The 22,622-nt window shown below is 26.1% G+C and overlaps 1 protein-coding gene across 6 annotated transcripts in view; it reads left to right on the top strand.

Annotated features, from left to right (window-relative positions):
• LOC107165878 (uncharacterized) overlaps positions 1-22,622 on the top strand; it is a 119,198-nt gene that overhangs the window by 81,269 nt on the left and 15,307 nt on the right. For 3 of the 6 annotated variants that reach the window (XM_089225375.1, XM_089225376.1, XM_089225377.1), the window contains 3 exons: positions 5,897-6,012; positions 6,083-6,215; positions 18,829-18,899. In XM_089225375.1, coding sequence (XP_089081501.1) covers positions 5,925-6,012; positions 6,083-6,215; positions 18,829-18,899 — 292 coding nt within the window. In that variant the 5' untranslated portion in view covers positions 5,897-5,924. Of the gene's footprint in view, positions 1-3,269; positions 3,530-5,896; positions 6,013-6,082; positions 6,216-18,828; positions 18,900-22,622 lie in introns of those variants that run through there. The other 3 variants (XM_089225378.1, XM_015514312.2, XM_015514311.2) reach the window with 3 other exon arrangements.

Genomic DNA, 22,622 nt, shown 5'->3' with positions numbered 1-22,622 from the left:
TTTAAAATACTTGAAGTGAGATAAACTAAATATAATACTCGACTAGTATCTGCTATAGTGAGTCAGTGAATGATCAAAACATGTTTCACATAAACTTAAACATTTTTATATAACAACATATAAATTCTTTAAAAATAATATTTAAATAAACAATATTATTCTGTTATTTTAATAATTGTTTTTGATTCAAGATGGCAAAATCATATTATGATATATTTTTTATTTACCAAATTTAATGTCCTAAAATTATTTCACACAAGATAACTATTCAATTGTTTGGAAATTTTGCCGTAGTATTATGTGTATCAAAAATACATTAATGTTCAAAAAAAATCATAAAATATGCTGAATATTAATATTTTATTCTTCGTAATATTTTTCATCAGACGTATTTGTGCTGAGTCACAGTACATATTTCCAAGCGTATCTGCTAAATATTCTTTAATTTTGTTTTCTATCATCGGTAATTAATATTCATTCTAAAAACTATTTTATCACTTGTATTAATCACTGGATTCCAAAGCATCATTTTTATAAATTTCTACGAACTAATCAATAAAAAAATCCTAAATAATATTGTTGCTTTGTACATTTTAATTACAAAAGAGTTTTAATTTTCTTTAGTGTATAGGTTAATGTATAATTAAAGTTTAATTTAATAACTTTTTATCCAAGTACCATTATCGTAAATAATAATAGACACTCGTATGATAAATGATAATCAATCTAAAATATTAATTTATTTTATTATTTTAATGTTAACTTTGGGTTTATCGATAAAATTCTACTTTATAGTTCATTAGAATTTAGTGTTGTTAGTAAAGAGTACTTATATAAATATTAAACATATTATATCCATAGTTATATAATAGTTCATCAGCATATTTTATTACCTATGGTATCAACATCAATGATAATGAATTATGATGCTTTTATAGATAATATGGGTTTGAATTTTTAAATTGTACTATTTATACTTGAAAAAATTTAACCAATACATTTAAGTTTTTGATTGCATATGTTTATAATTGTATTATGATTGTAAGGTTTAAGTATATTTTACTGTAACAATAATTTTTACTTCAACAAAAAATGTTTCCTAATGATTTGTAATGATTTATTATGGTTAAACCCAAAATGTAGTTTAGTGTTGCTTTTTCAGACGTTAACTGCCCTATTAGGATCACAAGCAATAACAATATATTTTTTTTTTTCAAACACACATGAGCCTTATACCTACGTTTTGTTTTAATTTATTGCTGTAACTATTGTACATAAAATAGAGCTTTGCAAAATTAAATTTGATTCACAACGTTGTTTTTCTAACAGTTTCTAAGAAATGTTCAAATTTAAAACACCAACATACAACACAATTTACTAGCTATAATAACATTAAGGAGTAATTATCTAATAAATTTAAAATTTACTTCAAATACCTTTAAATTCTTATGATATTGATATTTCAATAATATTAATTTTTAGAATTAAATATTGTATGCAAACACATATTAATAGAAATAGAAAAAAAATCTATCAATGCTCTTCACAGAAGTAAATTGATTGGATCATAGGCAGTACTACGAGGGGAGCAGTGTATGCAACTACCCCTCCTGAGGACCGTACCTTGACACCTGTATTAATACTTAATTCCTTGAATCTCAATTTCCCAACTTTCTCTAAAAAAATATATTTTTTAAATTTCAATACTAAATTGCTGTGGTATCTTGCTTTAGATCTTAAATAAGACCGTGGTCCAATAATCCAATCCTCGGTTTAAGATGTATAATATGTAACGTGCTCTTATCTTTTCATTTATTATCTATGTTGGTAACTCAATTTTGATAAGGGGACTTATCTGGACGGTGTAGATAGTTTATCTTAACAGTTAACCATGCCAGATACGTTAAACAATAGTAGAATAACTTTAGATCAAATACAATATAATCAAAAAAAATAACACATATTTCGCAACAACAAAAATTTAGTATTAAAATTTGAAAAATATATTATTTTAGAGAAAGTTTGGAAACTGAGATTTAAGGAATTAAATATTAATACAGGTGTCAGGTACGGTCCACAGGAGGGGCAGTTGCATACTCTGCCCCCCTCGTAGTACCACCTATGGATCGAAAAGTAATAGGATATTACACAGATATTATTTAAATAGAGGGCCTCACCTATAACCTAAAACTTAAATATTTTTTTCTTTTTGTAATCATCTATTTCATTACAATTAATAATAATATAATTTGTAGAATACAGTTAAATAACATTCAACTAATTTTTAGATACAGTATATTTAAAATTAATAGTTCTATACGATTATTTTAGAAAAGTTGTTTAGAATGGGTATTTAAATACATATAGGTTTACGTAGTGTTGAGGTTTTTTTTTTAGTTTAGTTTTATATTAAAATCAAGGTTGTAAAATAGAGGTGAGTAGTTTTAAATTATAATTTATGCCTACAGAAATGTATCCAGCATGAGATTTTCTAAATATATTTTTTTTTTTGATAAAATTATTACAAATCGCCACAATTGGTTCACTATAATATCAACGTGACAGAGTAATAAATTAGATTTTTATCATATTATATAGCAATTTGAGTGCACAATATTTGTAAGACCGATTTATCTGAAAAATTTAATCACATAGATTATTGATTAAGCTATTTTATGTTTATACTTAAAATTTAAAATTTAAAATCAATTATATTTTCATGCCTATCGGTTTTCTGTAATACACAGTAATTAAAAATTATTTGTAAAAATAAGATTTAATAAAAATGAATTTAATTTTTGTCGTAAAAATGTGTGAGCTATGATGATTTAAAATTGCTTGTATTAATATAAATATTTTTAATATTAAATTCGTTCTCATTTGAAAATAAAAATGATTTTGTATTGCCACCGCACACAGAAAAATCCTTAAATGGCATACAACATTTGAGTATTTGAAAATAATAGTGTTTTAAGTGTAGTGTACTTAAAAATTCGAAAAGTCAGTACTTGAACAAAATAAATACACTATTAAAGGAACAAATTATGGGCGAGGGTGCTTGCTTAATCACCCTGTATATACCATCGACCGACTTATACCACATTTTATGTGAAACGTTTTTGCCAGTGACTGATATATACGTGAGGTACCTATATATCTACCGACGTTAAATCTTGCTCTGCATAGGGTCTATGTCGTCTAGTAGGTGTAAAAATAGCAACCGCTGTACTAAAAAGAACCGTTTATTTTTTGTTTTTTGGCAGTTCAACCGACAAAGCCGATAAGAGCGGTTGTTCTACGGGATGCTTTTAATATTATATTGTAATAATAACAATAAAGTACATTATAATAATATATTATGTAGTGACTATGATAATATTATCGACAACGGTTAGTAGGTAACTACTTATAATATATATATAATATAATATTACGATGAAATATTTTTTTCTCAATCATTTAAAATTTATATAATACCGTTCGTTTGGTATATTATGGAAAAAAAACCTTTTGGAGAAAACGTGTGAAGGTACGTACCTACGGCCCAATTTAAAAACGTTCTACTCCGTGTTGTTTTAAATTTATCGACATTTGAAACGTTAACAAGTTTATTATATTATTGTACCCTGCAGTACCCGTTATTCCAATTGGCAGCAATATGATAGTATTCGATTTTAGTTGTATATACTTTTCCGTATATACAGTCTGTTATACTATTGCGGCAATTGAACTTTTTAAAATTGTAATTATATTTTATACGGCACTTTGTACTTTTATACGATAGCGCCATAAATCCTTCGAACCGTAAACGCGAAATGCGGGAATAATAAATGTGACGGAAAATTGCGTTTATTATTTTCCACAATACAATGCGTATGGTGTAATATTATACTGTACGTATTTTTGCTTATTTTACTATTATGTTTGTAATGCATAGGTACATTGTAGAGTTTTAACTATTAAATTTGATTAAAAAACAGTACTTAACATGTATTACATTATAGATGCTTAATTCTTAATTTATTTAAAAAATATATATATATACGCAAGTTTGTAATAAATATGTCATATAAAGTCAATTTTTTCTTACATTCTGTAATCAGTAAAAGTATACTAAAACAGTGCACATGTATTCTGTGAAAAACTAACGATACATGACGTGTTTCCAATAAAATTCAATAAATAGTTTTGATCCAAAAAACTTTTCATTTCTATTATTATATAAACGTTATAGGTAGGTACTTTACGTTTTGTTTACTGACGTTACGTTATGTACATGTTTTAGCAAATATCGAATTATATAGATTACATTTGGAGTGATATTGGTTTTTGTAGATATATACACTTAAAAGTTAAAACCAACAAATCCGAATGATTTTTCCACTATAAAACAAAATCGTACAATATAAAATAATTCGAAAACGAAATTATCATTCTATTGCGTATAATATTATATTATTAACAAAATTTAAAATAATAAAATTATGATTTACGAAGTGTACGTACCTGTTCTACGGTATATATTAATGATATATCCAAATAAATAATAATAATAGCCTATTTATCTGATACTCGACCAAGATAGAGAGGAAGTAATAAAATTGTTATACACAACAAATGATACTGATTTAAACTCTCCTCCGACGATACCACTCGTAAATCGACCATTCGAATTTTCTTTTAACAAAAATATTCATTATACTTATATTATATTAAATGTTGATTTAAAAATATTTATACTTTAAATACAAAAATTATGAGTAGGTACGTTAATATAATCAAAGTCTAACTCACGAAATGTGGATCACTTAACCACCCTCGCTCCAAAAGATAAAAATAAAATGAAAACATCGCTGTTATACAAGTAACCTATGAATGTGTTTTGAGTTGTATATATTATTTGCGTAAGCAATAGTTCATGTTCAATAATTTTGTGCATACCGATTACTACTAAATCATAATATTTCGTTTCGGTGAATAATATGATGTTTAATTAAAATAGTCCAAACAAACGACCACGAGTATTAATGTAATAGTAGTGTTATATAATTTCATTGTAATGTAATATATTATATTATTATTATTATTATTATTTATGACTAAACGTACAGTACCTATACATGATACGAGCATAGACAAAGTTATTGTTGAGGTTTGAAAAAAAAAAGACTAAAGAGCGTCCCGTCTAATAGAGCAGTGACACGTTATAAAACACATTCAGCTGCCAACGGTGTATGCATAAACTATTTCAAAATATAATAATATATTTTCATTAGTTTCGGCTTTAGTGGTTATTTCACCTGTTTAACAATTTTCGCGAGTGGTATAATAAAGGATCGAATTTAACCGCAATACAACCGTGATGGGTTTTCTGTATTATACGGTTTGGTATATGCCTAAAGTAAAAATGTTGCCGTTGGTTTAAAATGTTATTTATATTGTATAAATATAAATTATGGCTTAAAAAACTCGAAGTATAAAACGTGTATACGTTGAAATTTACTATGTATATTATTCTGCCATAAATTATTATTATTTTACTATCATTTTTATTTTTTGTAGGCATGGTTTTTGTTTACTTCTACTCTACAAAAATAAAACATCCCAATTTTTACCACATATGTTTCATTCTATATCGTAAAGTGTAAAATACGTTAAAGACGTCATAGTGTATGTGCCTTGTATCGATATCATTAAAATTATGTTGCGCAGAATAAAATATAATGTAAACAATAAATTATAGTCTTAGATTTTTATTTTTGAATACTACGTGATTGATTTATTGAAATGCCATAATTATACCAGTTAATCAATCAAAATCAAATATACTAAAATTGTTATGTTAAGATGTTCTAAAAATTACAACTAAAATACACTTTTTGTTTTTTTTTTCCAGAAATTTATAACTGCCATCTGTCATCATAATGTCTTCAAGTCAAAGTGGTTCTGAATTTCCAACTGCCATAGACCAACAGAACAAAAAGTTTACCACCATAATTATTTATCCAACGGGTAAAGTTTTAAATTAAAAATTGAAAGAACCTAATAATCTTATATGTAGATATGCTTTATAATTTTTTAGTGACTCCGGAGAAGATAATCATACCAATGGTATCGTGTATTTTGGGGTTTCCGTTGTTGGCGCTAATGGTAATATGCTGTTTAAGACGTAGAGCCAAATTAGCGAGGGATCGAGATCGTCGAAGAAATTTAGGGTGAGTATTATTATTGCAGTGTTACTATACATAGTGTTACTACACATAGATATGCATATTATTATGTACGTAATAGATATATATTATAAGTATCAAAATGTGTTTGTTTTATTCACTCTCAAAAGTGTACTGAGGGATGTCCGGTCCAGTAGGAAATCACAGCCACAAACCCAAATATAAGTGGTCTAAATGAGGATAAGCTTCCCCCCACTGATTAGTAGTGCTAGGTGCTGAATATTAATTTTCAAAGGTTAAAATAGTAAATATTTTTGTATGTGTGTATTAAGTAAGCTTATTGTGCCAATATGTATAGATTGTTTATATCTAATAAAAAAAAAAAAAAAAATGTATATAAGTGACAACAATGTCATATACATCGGAGATCTGTGTCATTGAACATCCTTAATTGACTTAATAATTTAAATTGTTGTTCTTTTAAAACATTTTTATAATGATTATTTACGTTTATCGAGATTTTAAATTGAAGGCCGGAAAATTACGTCATTGGTTAGGTCTCCTTATGTATTGTTACTTCTTTGCCAGCTATTATTATAGCTGCTGAACAGTGGTCCTATAATGATATATATATTTTATTATGAAATATAAGTGACTTATAGGTTATAAATTAATTATAGAGTCTTTATAGCATCTACTGCGGTACAGCGCCACGAACATATTTCAACGTTAGTAATTTTCCAATCGAAGGGGAAACAGCCTAAAATTATATGCTGGCTATTTCACAACTATGGTTAACTAAAATTTTTATCCAAATATTATATAAATCACATTATTATAACATATTGTATCACAATTAATTTTCATCTTAGCTTAAGTTATATTTTACATTTAAACAAGCAGTGTACCTAATTAAAATGTAATTAAATATTAAATATTTATTAATATTAATATACTGAGATTAAATATTATTTAAGATATTTTATAAGCACTGTCTATGAGAACAACATTTCATTAGTTTTTTCTCTTTATTTTCAAATGAATATTAATTTAAAGTTTTTAAAACTGAAAATTAATATTTTTATTAGACATATAGCCTGGCCTATGTATACTGTATAATATACTATAATACTATGTACATAAGTAGAAATAAACTCAAACTATACGAAAAATAAAAATTACAATGTTTATAAATATTGCTCTTAACCATTTGCCGTTAAATCTATATTAATAACTAATTTTTTTTTTTTTTTTTTGTTTACGGCCTTTTATACCAAACATAACTGCCTCCATCTTTCACGATTTTGTGCTAGCATATGCCAATCTTCCTAAGGCAGAGAAACTGCTACATCCTTCCTGACACAATCCTCCCATCGCATTAGGGGTCTTCCTAGTGGTATTTTCCCTCTTGGATTCTCTTGTAAGACCGTCTTTGTCAAAGCATCAGGTTTCCTCCATATATGACCTGCCCATTCCAATCTTCAATGAGGAGTTACATCACCTATATAACAGACCGGATATAGTTAAGGAGATAAAAAGAAGAAGATATTAATAACTATATATGTAGAAACTATTAATAACTTAAGAATAATAATAAAAAAAATATTTTTATTTTTATTTTCTTAAAATAATTTACAATAATATTACATATACATATATATATATATATATATATATATAGATTTATTACAAATGGCATGGTGTGATGCGGTAGTACGCTCAACTGCAGAAACGCTATGAGTGTACCTACTACCTATCAGCCGTTGTTGCTAGTTTCCAGATGGGTGACCAGTCGGGTTTTAGCAACCTTTCCATAAATACAAAAGTTGTTCCAATTAACCATTCCATCCTACATAGTACCAGGTTAATGACCATTGTAGTTAATGCCTTAATTCTAATAAAAAAAAAAATACTATAAGTGATAGGATTAACCGTAGTATAATTTATTTCAATATTCAAAAAGAAATTAATACAACCAGTTTTTAGTGACAAATGACAGTTAATACGTTGTATAGAACTTGAAGCATATTTTTATTCTTTGGCACCATTTATCCGTTATGAATATATATTTTAGTGTTTTTACATTGTACACAATATGAAGTAAATTAATTTCATCTGAAATAATAATGAAACGCAAACAAATGTGACAAATAGTTTTTGGTGTTATTGATAAAAATAGAAAAATAAATAATTACTTATTTTTTTAACTTTAAACATACCCAATAAAAGTGTGGAGAAAATGTATTATATTTGCGGGTGATAATTTGTCTTTGTCAGTTTCACATATTATGAATATCCAATTCAAAAATAATATAATATTTAAACATACAATAGTTTTAAATTTAAAGTTATATATACTGCTTTAGTTACTTTTATCTACTATAATATATTCATATATTTCTAAAGTATAATATATTATATGGAATATCTATACTAACTATAATATTATACTCAGAATTAACATACATTTTAATTATTATTTTAATAAATGTTTAATAATTAATTAATTATTGAAGGACATTCATAAGTAGGTACCTATTCTAAAATTTGGTTAATTACTTAAATTCCTTATTTCTCTTTATTCTAATTAATAAATTATATTATAATAGGTACGATTCAATAATAAATACGTGTTGACATTAAAATACCATATAATTTATATTAAAAATAAAAAGTTGTGACAGAGGTTACAACTTTTTGACTTGTCATCATTAACTGTATGAATATAATATTATGATACATAACTTTACAATGAACTCCTTAGATGCCCCAAAACTATATATTTCCATCCATAAAAACTTATGCGTTTTAAAATCCTAGAAATTTCTCTCTCGTAAGCTTGCAGTTCAACTTCTTAAACCCTGGGTTTCGAATGAATATAAAATAAATAAGTTTTTCAGTTATATTATGATATCGTATGGTTGCAGTGCTTACCACCTGTTCGTTGATATCAAACATTTGTTATTTCATGAATTGAAAATCCTATTTTCCCAATGAGGATTTGATGTCAATCGTGGCCCGTGGCCCGTGGGTGTGGTCGGTCACGAAGTCTACGTTGTATAAAATAACACAAAGTTATTACATTCGTCGTGTGTAGTGATTTGTCTCTTTGTATAAACGTATACCTAACAGAAAATTATAAAATCATTTTTTTTTTGCTTATAGATGATCGTTATGGGGTATTTCTTTGGGTGTATATGAGTTGAGGAGTATATATAAAAGAGCAATGATTTTATCCTAGTTATATTATATAGAACTTATACTACTACGTCATGGTTTGACGTAACGCGTTTAATCCTCTGATATACTAATGATACATCTCTGACAAGAACAATGAGTAATGGCAATGTTATTTTCGTGTACCTACTACCTACTCGCTACTCGTTATCTGTGGGTAATCCTGTATTCAAAATGAGTGTTTATTAATGCGCCAATATTAAAAGTTTTCATATTTCATTGATGGCTTTGACAAGCTCTTTTGTTGGTCAATACATACCAGAACATTTTATCGATTTATTATTATTGTGTATTCATATATATTTATCATTATTACCTATCATAAAATGCTTGCTAGCCTTCAAAGATGAAAACACAGTTGCAATCAGTACATTTTTTCATAATATAAACACTAAATACCCATTGTAAATAATAACTATAATAATGTAGTAAAATGTATTCCAAAATTTAATGTATACATATATATATTTTCCTTTCTTTTTCTTGTATAAATGTTAACTAAAGTAAGCTAAAAACCTGTGTTGTTGAAGCCTTAATAAACTTTGAAAAAAAAAAAAAAAATGCTTGCTCCAATTATTATGAGCATTGCTGCTATGTATAAATAAATGGCTAAGCTAGAATTGTATTATATGGCTGATGTTGTCAATAAGAGACGTTTAAAATCAAAGTAATGTATAGGCATAGGTGCAATTAGAGTTTAAGATATAGGAAGAGGCTAGTGGCTAAAACCATACCATAATATTATTATTTAATAAGCTTAAAAGCTTAAACAAAATAGGAAATATTTAAGGGGCTTAGCCACTAACCCCATACCTATTTTTACATATATGTGTATAAAATACGAAATGGCATGTAACATGGAAATAGACAAACAACGTTTCGATAACATACAAATTATTAGATATTTGACTGATGTGGTAAACTCTGCGATCAAATACTGGTTGCCAGATTAAAGATATTCCGAAGATTGTATATAGTGATACAATATACATATTTGATAATTCATCGATAAAATAAGTGTAGACAATATTTATCGGGTTAAGTGTCGATTGATGCTCCATTTAAAGAAAAGAGCCAATGAAAATATCTCGAGGTTTTAATCGCTTTTTAGAGCTGTGTTTTAAACGTACCACCTAATGTATGTAGTAAAATTATAACATACACCAACAAAAACGGTCTTCTTTAGGATTCACAATTACTTTCAGCAATCTACTACAATCATCTACCAGAATCCAACAAACCTATCATGGGGGAATTTAAAAGTTCATTAAGATTGAAACGTGCATTCCCAATATAACCTTCTTCAACAACTATGCTACTCAACATCAACAACAAGGCAAAATCCATCGACAGAGAATCGTAACTATCCAGCGACCGCCACGAAGTATGAATAGACCAAATAAATCTTGAAGGAATTGCCCTTGTTGTCATAACATAGGGAAATTTAATGTGAGTGGTATTCAAAAATTACACAAAAAATTTTGTTCAATAGCATTTTCCACGATAAAATATAGTATACATATACTAGTCACATCGTTATTTTATTTTATGTAATAACGCACGTAGATTTTTAGAATAATTAAAAATAAAATATATAAGAGCCATTATCATAATTGTTACAATTATCTGAATTTGCATACATTTTCATACATACTCGTATATTATACATATATATATATATATACGCATAGAGCGTAGCTACACCATACCTTTACTAATAATTAGGGCCCGGGTTTAAATACATTTAAAACCGTACAAGTTCTAAAGAATAACCAAAAATCTTCTTAAAAATGCATTTTACCTGAAAAAACGACCTTAAAAATGTCATTTATATTTATTTTTTTTATATAATTTGGTATTTTAATTTAAAATTTATTATTTTATAAAAAAAAAAATTGGAAAAATTGACTTGATGCTACTATTATGTTGAAAAATATTTGTTTTGTTAATATTATTATTGCCAAAACAAGTAATATTATTTATTGTAAACATAGATACTAAAATACAAGCCTGGGCATAAACGCGTTAAAAAGTTAAAAGTTAAGTTAATTTTAACTTTTAACTTAACTTTTTAAAATTTAATTTTCATAAACTTAATTTTTAACTTAACTTATTTGAATTGATATAAACTTATTAAATAACGAGTTACTTTTAATCAAATTCAAGTTAAGTTAATTTATAAATAATTAAATAATAAATATAATGAAGTATAAAGTTGGCTATATTCTCTAACAGTTTTAGACTTTTAGTTTCCTGAAAAAGTATTCAGAGTACATTCTTAAAAACCATGTTATTTTTATTTAATAATTTAAAAAAAATGTATAATACTTGTCTGTATTAGTGTATTAATAAATCAAAGGATTGTATTTGTTTCGGCATTTTCAATTTTGTATTTTTTTCATACCTACTACATAATTTTATTAATTCAATACCTATGTATAGAAAAGCTATTGGCTATTTCCTGTGGTCAATAATATTTATGATTTTTTTTATTTATATGGATATTATACAAAAAAAAAAAATAACTTAACTTAACTTAAGTTAATAAGTTAATTGAAAATGTTCATAAAACTTTTGACTTAACTGAGTTAAAAAAAGAATTAGGTTAACTATTAACTTTAAACTTTTTCAAATGTTTTCCATTAACTTAACTTAACTCAGTTAAAAATTATCATTAACTTGCCCAGGCTTGCTAAAATATATATTAATATAAATATTAATAAATATATTAATATAAATATTAATAAATATATTAATTAGTATAAATACGCCAGTAGCAATGGTATGTTGAAAAAATATGCATTAAAACCATAAAAATTACCCAACAATGCTAAAAAATGCTCTTAAAACATAAAAACACCAAAAAGTGCAAATTTTTAGCTTTGAAACACTCGTTACATGAAACGAATCATGTACTTGAAAAGCATTGTCTATGATCAACCAAAAAAAAAAAAAATGCATTTTAAATTAAAATTCATACTAATAATACTGTAGCATGTGATTAATTACAATTAATTGGTAGTATACATTTTTGAATATATTTATGCTTATTTGATAATAATAGTAATAATTATTACCAACATTTTGTATTTTGACCGATATCGATTTTGATCAACATTTCACATTATTTATGTATTATTACCTAATTTTCACTTGTATCAACATTATATTAAAATAATATTTATGTGGGTAGTTATATTATAAAATATAAAATTCGTCATAACTATATTATAATTAAGTAAAACAACCAACACTTTTTTTTTGGTTGTACTTTATAAATTTAGAATTTAACCAGAAAACAAATCAATTAAGTTCGTTCTATGGTTTACTGTTATTGTAGGTATACATGGTTGCAAATGTGCATATAGGGAAGTCATAGCTATTCAATATAGAATACTAGTGTACATTGAATATTTACGTTCGTGGAATAACTATTAATATATCCTTGAAGGCTTATATTTGTGTTGTATCCCTTTAACGTTAACATTTTTTTATTTGGTTCACTGAGATTGTATATTGAATAATGTGTATATACAAAACTATATTTTGGGGGGACGAGGTGGCCGAGTGGTCACCGCGTCGGCTGTGGCTCAGCCGGACCGGGTTCGATACTCGACCATCGGGCGGCATTTTTCTCCAGGCAAGTCACGGTGTCCAGAGAACAAGTGCCGCCATCCCCCACTCCGGGGCATGGCAGAAACCTACGGGTGCCCCAATAGAAATAATGCCAAAACTCTCACCCACGTGTAAAACCAACCTACAGTTCCATAAAAACTTACAGTACTACCCCCTTCCCAATGGCCTTAGTTGCCACAGGATAATTAAAAAAAAAAAAACTATATTTATGTGTTTATATCTTAAGGAATTTAAGTATTCTATTTTTACGATGCTGATTATATATAATATTAGATCACATTTAAACGTGTTTGATACTCCTAATCTAAATGCAGATTTTTAAAGATTATTGTCAATCAAGCCATAAACACAACTGTTATTAAAATATCACTCGTTACTTTTTTGTTTACCATTATAGTCATAATAACACATAATTATATTGATTACTTTTCATTTATGGTGCTATTTCTTTGGTTAAACCAATTCGATATGATACAATAATATACGATGTAAATTTTTTTTTTTATATGTGTAGGTATGTCTAAAATAATATAAATTAATAAGTGTACCTAACCTATGTACGGAAGAATTGCTACATAGGTTGAAACTATGATAATATTTCAAATAATTTTAAGACTGATAGTTAGTTGTTTTAATTATATACGTGTTACGTGTACACAATAATATAAAAAACACCGATTTCAATTCAAAAAGTTCACTTACAGACACGACGCAGTTTTTATTTGAGAAAAGATTTGCAGAACAATAGACAGACTCAGTATAATGGTGTGTATACTCTAACATATTCAGTGCACTAACAAACTTCAAAAGTCTACGTTTACATCCAAAAAGAAAGCACATTATCGACATCATAAAGACAGTTGAAAAAAATTCAATTTTACCGGGTTCCCAGGCATTAAACCCCAGGCAATTACAAAACTATTCGAGTAGCTAAAAAGTTATAACTTTTGATCTAGCTCTAGCAGAAATGAAATACATATACAAACATAAAGTTTATAAACATACAGTCGATAATAATGAAAAAGTTGAGTATAGCGAGAGGGTTTTGGTTGATAGAAGTAAATAAGTGAATATGTAAGATGACTAAGATGATACGCCAAAATCCCGAAATCAATATATCATTTCTAATATAAATTATTCACAAACAATTTACCACTAAATCTAGTGAAAATGGGTATATCTAATGAGGCGAAAATGGATTTGCTGGTGTGCAATATATGATTATGTTACCTACTATACGATTTATGTAATACAGTCATATTATTATAAAACACGCTTAATTTAATATTATATATAATAAATAAAATATAGATATAATATATATATATTTAAATGAAAGATAATCCCTAAAACTTCTAAATTTAACGTAAATTGAATCAAGTGCTACAGACACAATAAATATTTTTATCCAGTAAAAATAATATGGCGAATTTGTGGGGTGACTTAGAGGCTGCATAGCACAAAATATATCTTATGCATTTTTTTTTACTACAACATGAGGATATATATTATGAGGAAACATTATATTATAATAATAACTGAATAACTTTATATTTGTTCATAAATAATCTTCTCATTGTTTATGTGATAAATTAAATAATCAAAGAAACTATATTGACCTAATTAGTCAGGGAGTATTAAAATTGTTTAAGTAATAAGTAAAAACCGATATTATGTAAAATCCAATAACGATAATAATTTATTAAACCTTATGATTTTTTATCTCTTATAAGTTTAAAGCTTTAAAATAAATGTAAATTGCTTGTTGTAACATTTACTTGACGATTTTAAATATTATCAACAGAATATAAAAAGGCAAAACATCGCGTAAAATTAAGAATAATTTTTTTTTTTTTTTTTTTATTAATGATAAGGCTTCAACAATAAAGTCATTAGCCGGAAAAACATATTTACAAGTTATTTACAATCATCTTAATATTAATATTTAAATAAAGGAAGTACAGTATAATACAGGTATATGGTGTTAATGGTATAGGTAACAGAGTAATATATAATTATTTAAATTCTATTATAGAGATTAGTTATTTTAAGGAATGTTATTAGGAGGTTAAAATTATCTATACTTAAAATATCTTTTAATGTTAAGTGTGGAAAGATTTTTCTTTGTTCAGATAGATTAGGGCATTCCAGGAGTAGGTGTGCTGTGGAAATCGGTGCGTTGTTGCATAGTTCGCAGTTTGGTCTCGGCTCTCTTCTCATTAGGTGTACGTGTGAGATGTTAGTGTGTCCAATTTTCATCCGTGTCCATATTACTTGTTGTCTTCTCGTACTTGAGGGAGGATTTGGGTTAGGTGACAGAAAAGGTTTTATTTGATGTAGTTTGTTGTTCAGTTCCTGGTCCCAGAGTCGTTGGTGAATCTTTTTGCTATTTATTAAGGAGTTTCGGGCGGTGTCCTTGAAAGACGAAAGGTCTAATTTGGGGGTATTGATGTTGGTGGAGGCGGCTTCTTTAGCTGCTACATCAGCTTTTTCATTTCCTGGTATGTTTTTGTGGGCAGGAATCCACATGAAGGTTACCGAACGGGGGGCAAGGGAAGAGGCTCTTTCTTGTATGTTTTTTATTATTTCATTTGATGTCCCTTGGTTTTGTATAGCTAGAATAGAACTAAGGGAGTCGCTGGCGATTAAGAAAGATTTTGTATTTTTCCAATTTTGTTCAGTTAGTTCTATGGCTTTCAGGATCGCTAGTGCCTCGATGGTGAAAATAGAATTAATCTCCAGTGAAGAATAATTTATTTTGTATGGAAAAGTACCCATTAAGACATATTGTTATCATACATAAATATTATCATATACACAGTGTACCTACAACTTAAATTTGTTATTTATTACTTTTACCATTGAATTAAAAAACACTTTTTAAAGTTAAATCTAGATAAAATCATAAGAATATTTATCTAGATTTAACTTTAAATATCTTCTGTAATTCTTCGTCGTGTTTTTTTATTAAATTTTATAAACCCTCAAATAGCTTAAAAATACTATAAAATCACATAATTGTTGTAAAAACCTATGTAAATAAGTTTTAATCAAATTTAGCGCAAAATTGTTTGTCAAATTTGTGAATGGTGATTAAAACAATGCATTCTAATATATTATATTAGTTTTTTTTTATAATAACAAGCTCCAATGTCTGTTGCTATTGAATGAAGTGAGACAAATGTCCCGAAAAGCTGCAACAAGTGGTGTTTATATTTTGTCCAGATTTTTATTATGTTATATATATTGTAATTTTCATTGAATAATTTAATGGTAATACTACTCCAATGGATGTATAAATATATTTATATACATGTTGCATTTTACTTGTAATGAAAATTATAAATTACGCATATCTATGGTGATATAGTATATTATTTATTGCTATCGAATGTTCATTTACCGTTTTTATTCACTTTTTCAGAATAGATTTAAGCATATACATAATTGTTAATTGTCTAAAAACTGATATTTTAATCTCAATAACGAGTTTGTTTTATGATTGGGTTTTTAGGTCTGACAAACATTTCAAAACAGCTACCTATAATGAGTTTTATTTCTAGTTAATTTTATTGTAAGTTGTTGAGCATATGTTGTTATTTTACATAATATGATTTCACTACAATATTTTTGATTAATAGTTAAATTATGTTAAGGTATACTAACGGATTATAATTTAAGATAAACGATATCAAATAAAGAACTTGAAATCACTTTTTAGTGCTATAGGAGACTTGCTTTGGAATACATTTCATTCAGAATGTAAAAAAAAAAAAAAAAACAGAAATCTAATTCAATGCAAATAATATAATTCATGACATCTGGCACTCAAGTTTAAAAATGTTTAAGTTTATTTGTCATTTCATTTTTTTTTGTAAATAAATGTATAACATCATAGTGGAAAAGTCACTCTGATTGTCTGTAAGTGTCAAGTGTACTTCGTTATTGAGTAGGTCACTGCATAAAATGACATTTAAATTTGAATTCAATAATAAATCATCGTACCTTTGCATTCAAAAAAAAAAAAAAAAAAACGATATTTAAGAATGATGTCCTGTCATTCTATATTTATAAAGGAATCGCATTATATTGCTAAAAGTACCTAATTAATTTTTCTTTAAATAATTATTTAAGTTAGAGTAATTTTTGAAGAAAACAAAGCACATAATATTAAGTTCAATATTATATAATATTACTAGTTAAGTCAAATATCAATACCAACCTACCGTAAAAGAATATAATAAAATCGTATTGTAAGTAGCTTAAAATTTATCTAGATATTTTTTAATTAAATTATAATTTTCGTATACTAATTAATAGTATATGTAGTGATGATTAGTCAAGTCATTATGAGAAGTATTTTTTGAATTAAAAAATAATAAAAAATAATATAACAATAAAATTAGCTTTCGTTTTAACATACATTTTTATTGAACATTTTAAATCGAAACGTGTGTAAAAAAAATATTTCTATTTAGGTTGTATCAATACAAACAATTTATGGTAAACTCTGTATGAAATTTCCAGCCTCGATAGCTATCAAAGTTGACGGTTTTATAAATATTAAACTAAAAAATAATTTCAAATTTTCGTAATTTTTTACTTATATTATCACATATTTTAAGATTTATATGTGCATTATGTTTAAATATTTTATACTATAAATTTTTGTCGTGAATTTACCGAGTCCTGATCATTTCCCGTGAGTCATATTTATACTAATATAATAACAACAGGCTAAATAATGCATACATTATAGTTTATCGGTCGCATATCTGTGTCTGTCAATAATGGCTGCTTACAGGAAGTTCATCTGCAATTTATATCAAGTGCGTATGATTCTATAAACTCCAGTTAGATATTTTACTAAATGGATACAGAAGTAATGTTGCAGTGTGTCCGTGATGTCAATCGCAGTTATGAATTTGTATGATAATGTTTACGTTATTCCAGGAGATGTTTCTTGATGATGGCCAATTGCTCGTTTATTTTGATATTTTAATTTCCAAATTCTCCGTATGCATTATAATGTCATATATATTATGTGGCCACAGTAGGTTTATAATTCCATTAAATGTCAGCAGACTCACGTGTATATCATATAATACTTAAATTTTAACATTTGATTTGATTGTTGAATGTTGACTGTTGAACGATGCTGTTGTAAATATACGTTAAGGCAAACATGTAAAATACTTAATAATAATATTATTAAGTATTTAAATTTTTAACACAACAAAATGACTAAATCCCGTTTGAGGAAAGATTATTATTTTCTATTGGTTTATCCAATTTCGCCAAAACACAAATTTCAAAAAACTACAAAAAAAAAAATGTGATAAATTTTTATATTTTTTACTGCTATGAATATAAAAACTATGCCGGATTAAGAGTGAATTGCATAAATTTATTTTTTTTTTTAATGTTTAGCACATATATTCATTATTTTTTTTCCATATCGATCGAACTATGGAAGCAAGTGAAGTTTAAGTATGTAAATTTGTTTTATCTACATCGTTTTTTTAATTGTATGTCCATAATGTTACAGTTAAAACTTAAAATATGTGTAATGGTATTTTATGAGGTAAATATTTCAACTTTGGTTATGTTTTTTCTTAGGTGTGGAACTTTCAAAAACTGCTTTAGGTAGCTAAATGTAAATAATAATATAGTTTAAATATTATTTTATCATTATCATTATGTTTAGGCTTATGGCCATACATTTGATTTATTTATTCTGCTGATATTCTATTTGATATTAATCGAATCATCGTTTACATTTCAGATTTGCTCGAGCGTGCACAAGTGACCAAGGAGTGATATCTTTGGCACGGTTTAGTCCTATGCATAAAATCGGTGAGTCAACGTACATATATTAGTTATATTTTATAAGTGTAACTTTAAATAATTAGTTTTTAAAATATTGTTTAATACCCATTGAAATGCCATTATATTTCTTACACAGTTCAGTAATAGATTTCAAATTAAAAAGTTATTTACACAACAAAACGTTAATTGTTTACAAGACCATCAAAATTAATTTTTTCATCGATATTTTACAACTGTATAGATATTAAATTTACCATTTTTTTTTTCAGAACTACCATTATACATTGTGTATATTGTACAAATAATAAATCATTGCATTAAATAGAGTGATTCACAAGTATGTTAACCCCCATTCCTTTAATGAATTTATTCAAATACTAATCTTTATAATTTTCAGTTTTGTAGTTTTTTTTTAATTTTTAATAATCTATAATATATCCTAGACAGATAAACCGTCTCCGTTCAGAATCGTTTTTCGTATACAATGATATAATACCATTGAATTCAGATTTAATTCCATCCATTACAGTAACCCATTTGTAACCTACAACAGAGCGACATCCACGACTTACCCGCTTTTTTCTAACATGATGATCTCTGTAACTATTCATCTTCATATCTTCATTATTCGTTCGAAAATAATATTCTCAGTTGTACTTTTTGTACAACATCATGATACACATATCCATTCTTACGTTGAAATTGTCAAAATATTCGGTGTATTGACACAATTAAATAAATAAAAATAAAAAATAAATTATGTAAAATCTTGGGGAGGGAAGACTTACAACAAAAATTTAATAAGCAGCAAACAAATTCCCTAGATTACATTGACCTCCTGTGTAAATGTATTTTTTTCTAAACATTTCCTGTTTATCAAAAATATTAACTTTTGTGTAATAATCATCAATACCTTAATATTAATAACAATTGATAGTAAAGTTATCAAAGAATCAAATATAACAATACTCTACGAGGTAAAAAAATTATAGTATCAAGTGGTATCTAAATTTTTAATTTGTATGGGATATATTAAATTATCTTTGATAAAATAAAAAGTGTTGACTCCATAGTAATGATATACCTTTTTAAAATATAATTTATAAATAAAAACAAATCGCTCTAATATTACATGCTTTAAAATATTTTTAATTTTTTAGAGCTATATTTTTTTAAATTTATTTCATTAAGGCTACTTTCCTTATTTCAATCGCCGCTTATATGTAATAAATTTATATCTATATGTAAGGTTTATATTCAACGCGATGTCCGTGGATGATAATAATGTAATTTATTGAAATAACCAATATCCTCATCATGCAGAAGTGACATATAATAGGTATATCTATCTAAACATAATACATAATATGCACTACAATTTACTTTATTATAGAGATTAATGTGACCAAAGTCGTCCTTCATACGTATATTGTTTGAGGTATATACTAGTTGCCTCTCAATATATACAAATTATTTCTCATTTTTATTGAAAATGAAATAGTGAATAAATATAATAGTTTTTATTAGTTGAAAATTTAAAAAACGCGTCATATAGGATATAGCTGTCTTAAAAATAAACAAAATTTGTGCTTAAAAATATTTATATGCCTATAAAAAAGCACACGATGGTGGTCAAAAATTGTATTGAAACAAATCATTTGACGACTAATACATATTTTTTAAGAAAATATTCAGTTAAAATGTCAAGTTTCCCAAAGATGATAAAACGATTATTGAATTAAATAAATTAAATTAAATTGTACAAAAATAAATTTGTTAGTTAATTTTTTATTGTATTTCATTTCAGAAAAATATTTAAACAAAAAAAATAATAATAATACTAATAACCTATTTAAATTTAAAGTACCATCTACTATTAAAATTCAACAAAACTAGATATTATTTTCAACACAGTATTACATATTTTACCATTTAAGTGGATCATTATGAAACTTTAAGGAGCACTCAGTTTTGTAGAAAAAGTAATAATAACAGATAAAACTATACGAAAGTTATTTTAATAAATGTAAAAAATAAGAATGTAAGTAGGTACATATTGTAAAACTGATATTAAATTACTTGTTAGTTGCTTTATTCAATTGTGAAATATAACAAAATTCTATAAAATGGTTAAGAAACTAAAGTAAAACCATGTTATTACGCCGTTAAACCATATAAAGTTTGAGCACAATATTTGCTATTACCTACGCTTTTTACAAAAAAAAAAAAATAAATTAAGTTTTATTTCAATTTGACATAAACAGTTATATGATTAAACGTTTTTCATGTCTGATATCAAAAATAATGGTTCACAGAAAGCATTTTATATCCAATATCTAAATACCTACCAATTTTTGCCATAAGTCACTACAGTGTCTTCATATTTTTTTTAACTTTATACTTTATAGTACTTATTATTATAGCATCAGTAACATTTGTTGAAATCACTATAGAAATACTTTTTACAGCCAAATTTTTCAACTTTATATCTAGACACTTTGATTGTATACGCCTATAGGGCATAGGCTATCTGTATTTTATACTTTATGATAATAACAATAGCGTATACGCAGGATTTTATTTTGGTTAGAGTTTTACATGAGTAAATAATTTAAATAATTTGCTTAACAGTTTTTGTATAGTTAGTTATAATTTATATCTATTAAAAATTACCGAAATGATAGTAAATAAAATTTTTTTATAAAATGAAAATACCCTAGAATCCTACTCCCTCGTACACCACTGGATAACAATACAAATACACTACAGTAAAGCCTTGGGTAAATAACAAATTACCTTAGCGTCAAAAATACTATATAATGTAGCAATACAATACAATACAATATCATATGATAAATATAGACGTACAATACCGTTCGTCATTGTCAATGTGTATACCTCGTTCAGGATTATTGTTTTTAAGAACCGCGGTGCTACCAGTGTACCATATTATGTATACTCTTAATTTTTTGAGGAAATAATATTATTTTCTGTATCGTATAATTAATTTGTATGTAACTTTCTTCCGAATAATAATTGGTTTGTGATGATTATGACATTCAAACGCGAGTCAAGACACTTCTCATTTATGTTAATCTCTCGACTGAACTCACTATATGGCATACGTTTTTATTATTTACTGTCTCACACAATGAAAAAAATAATGTTTCAATTGACTGACATACAATAATTTGACTTATAATAATATTTCAAGATTTTATAGTATTTGGAGAAATTTGAAAAATCTCATAATTTTCAAGATATGTTTGCGAATTGCGTGATTGATTTTATGTTAAATTATAAAACTTTTTGTATCGCATAAATACATAATGATTAAATAACAAAGTATATTTGAATACATAATCCACACATAAAAATTTTTTTGAGAGTATACTATATTATTATCAAATATAAATATTTAATACAGTAAAAATATTTTTCTTATGGTTTATAGAATTAAAGCCAGTAAAGAGTGTGTCAATAATATGGAAAAAATGTTTAACCAAATTTTTTATACATTCCTATAATATTATGTATATTTCGTCAATCTTTATAAATATTGTATAATAATGGTATAATATCGATTATGATTGATAGCATACGCAGTATACCCATAATATTGAAAAAAATTCTTGAGAGTATACGGCGTATATGTAGCATACCCTATGGGAACACCCCTGCACATAATATATTATGGAATATATATTCATATGTTAGCCATATTATAAATTATATTCGCAAATCTTTTCA

Source organism: Diuraphis noxia, unplaced genomic scaffold (genome assembly GCF_037042655.1).
Source record: "Diuraphis noxia isolate RWA-SAM2 unplaced genomic scaffold, SU_Dnox_SAM2 contig0004, whole genome shotgun sequence".
In the NCBI taxonomy this organism is placed as follows: Eukaryota; Metazoa; Arthropoda; class Insecta; order Hemiptera; family Aphididae; genus Diuraphis; species Diuraphis noxia.
The sequence above is the reverse complement of the archived record's forward strand: the minus strand, read 5'-3'. Positions and strand labels throughout refer to the sequence as shown.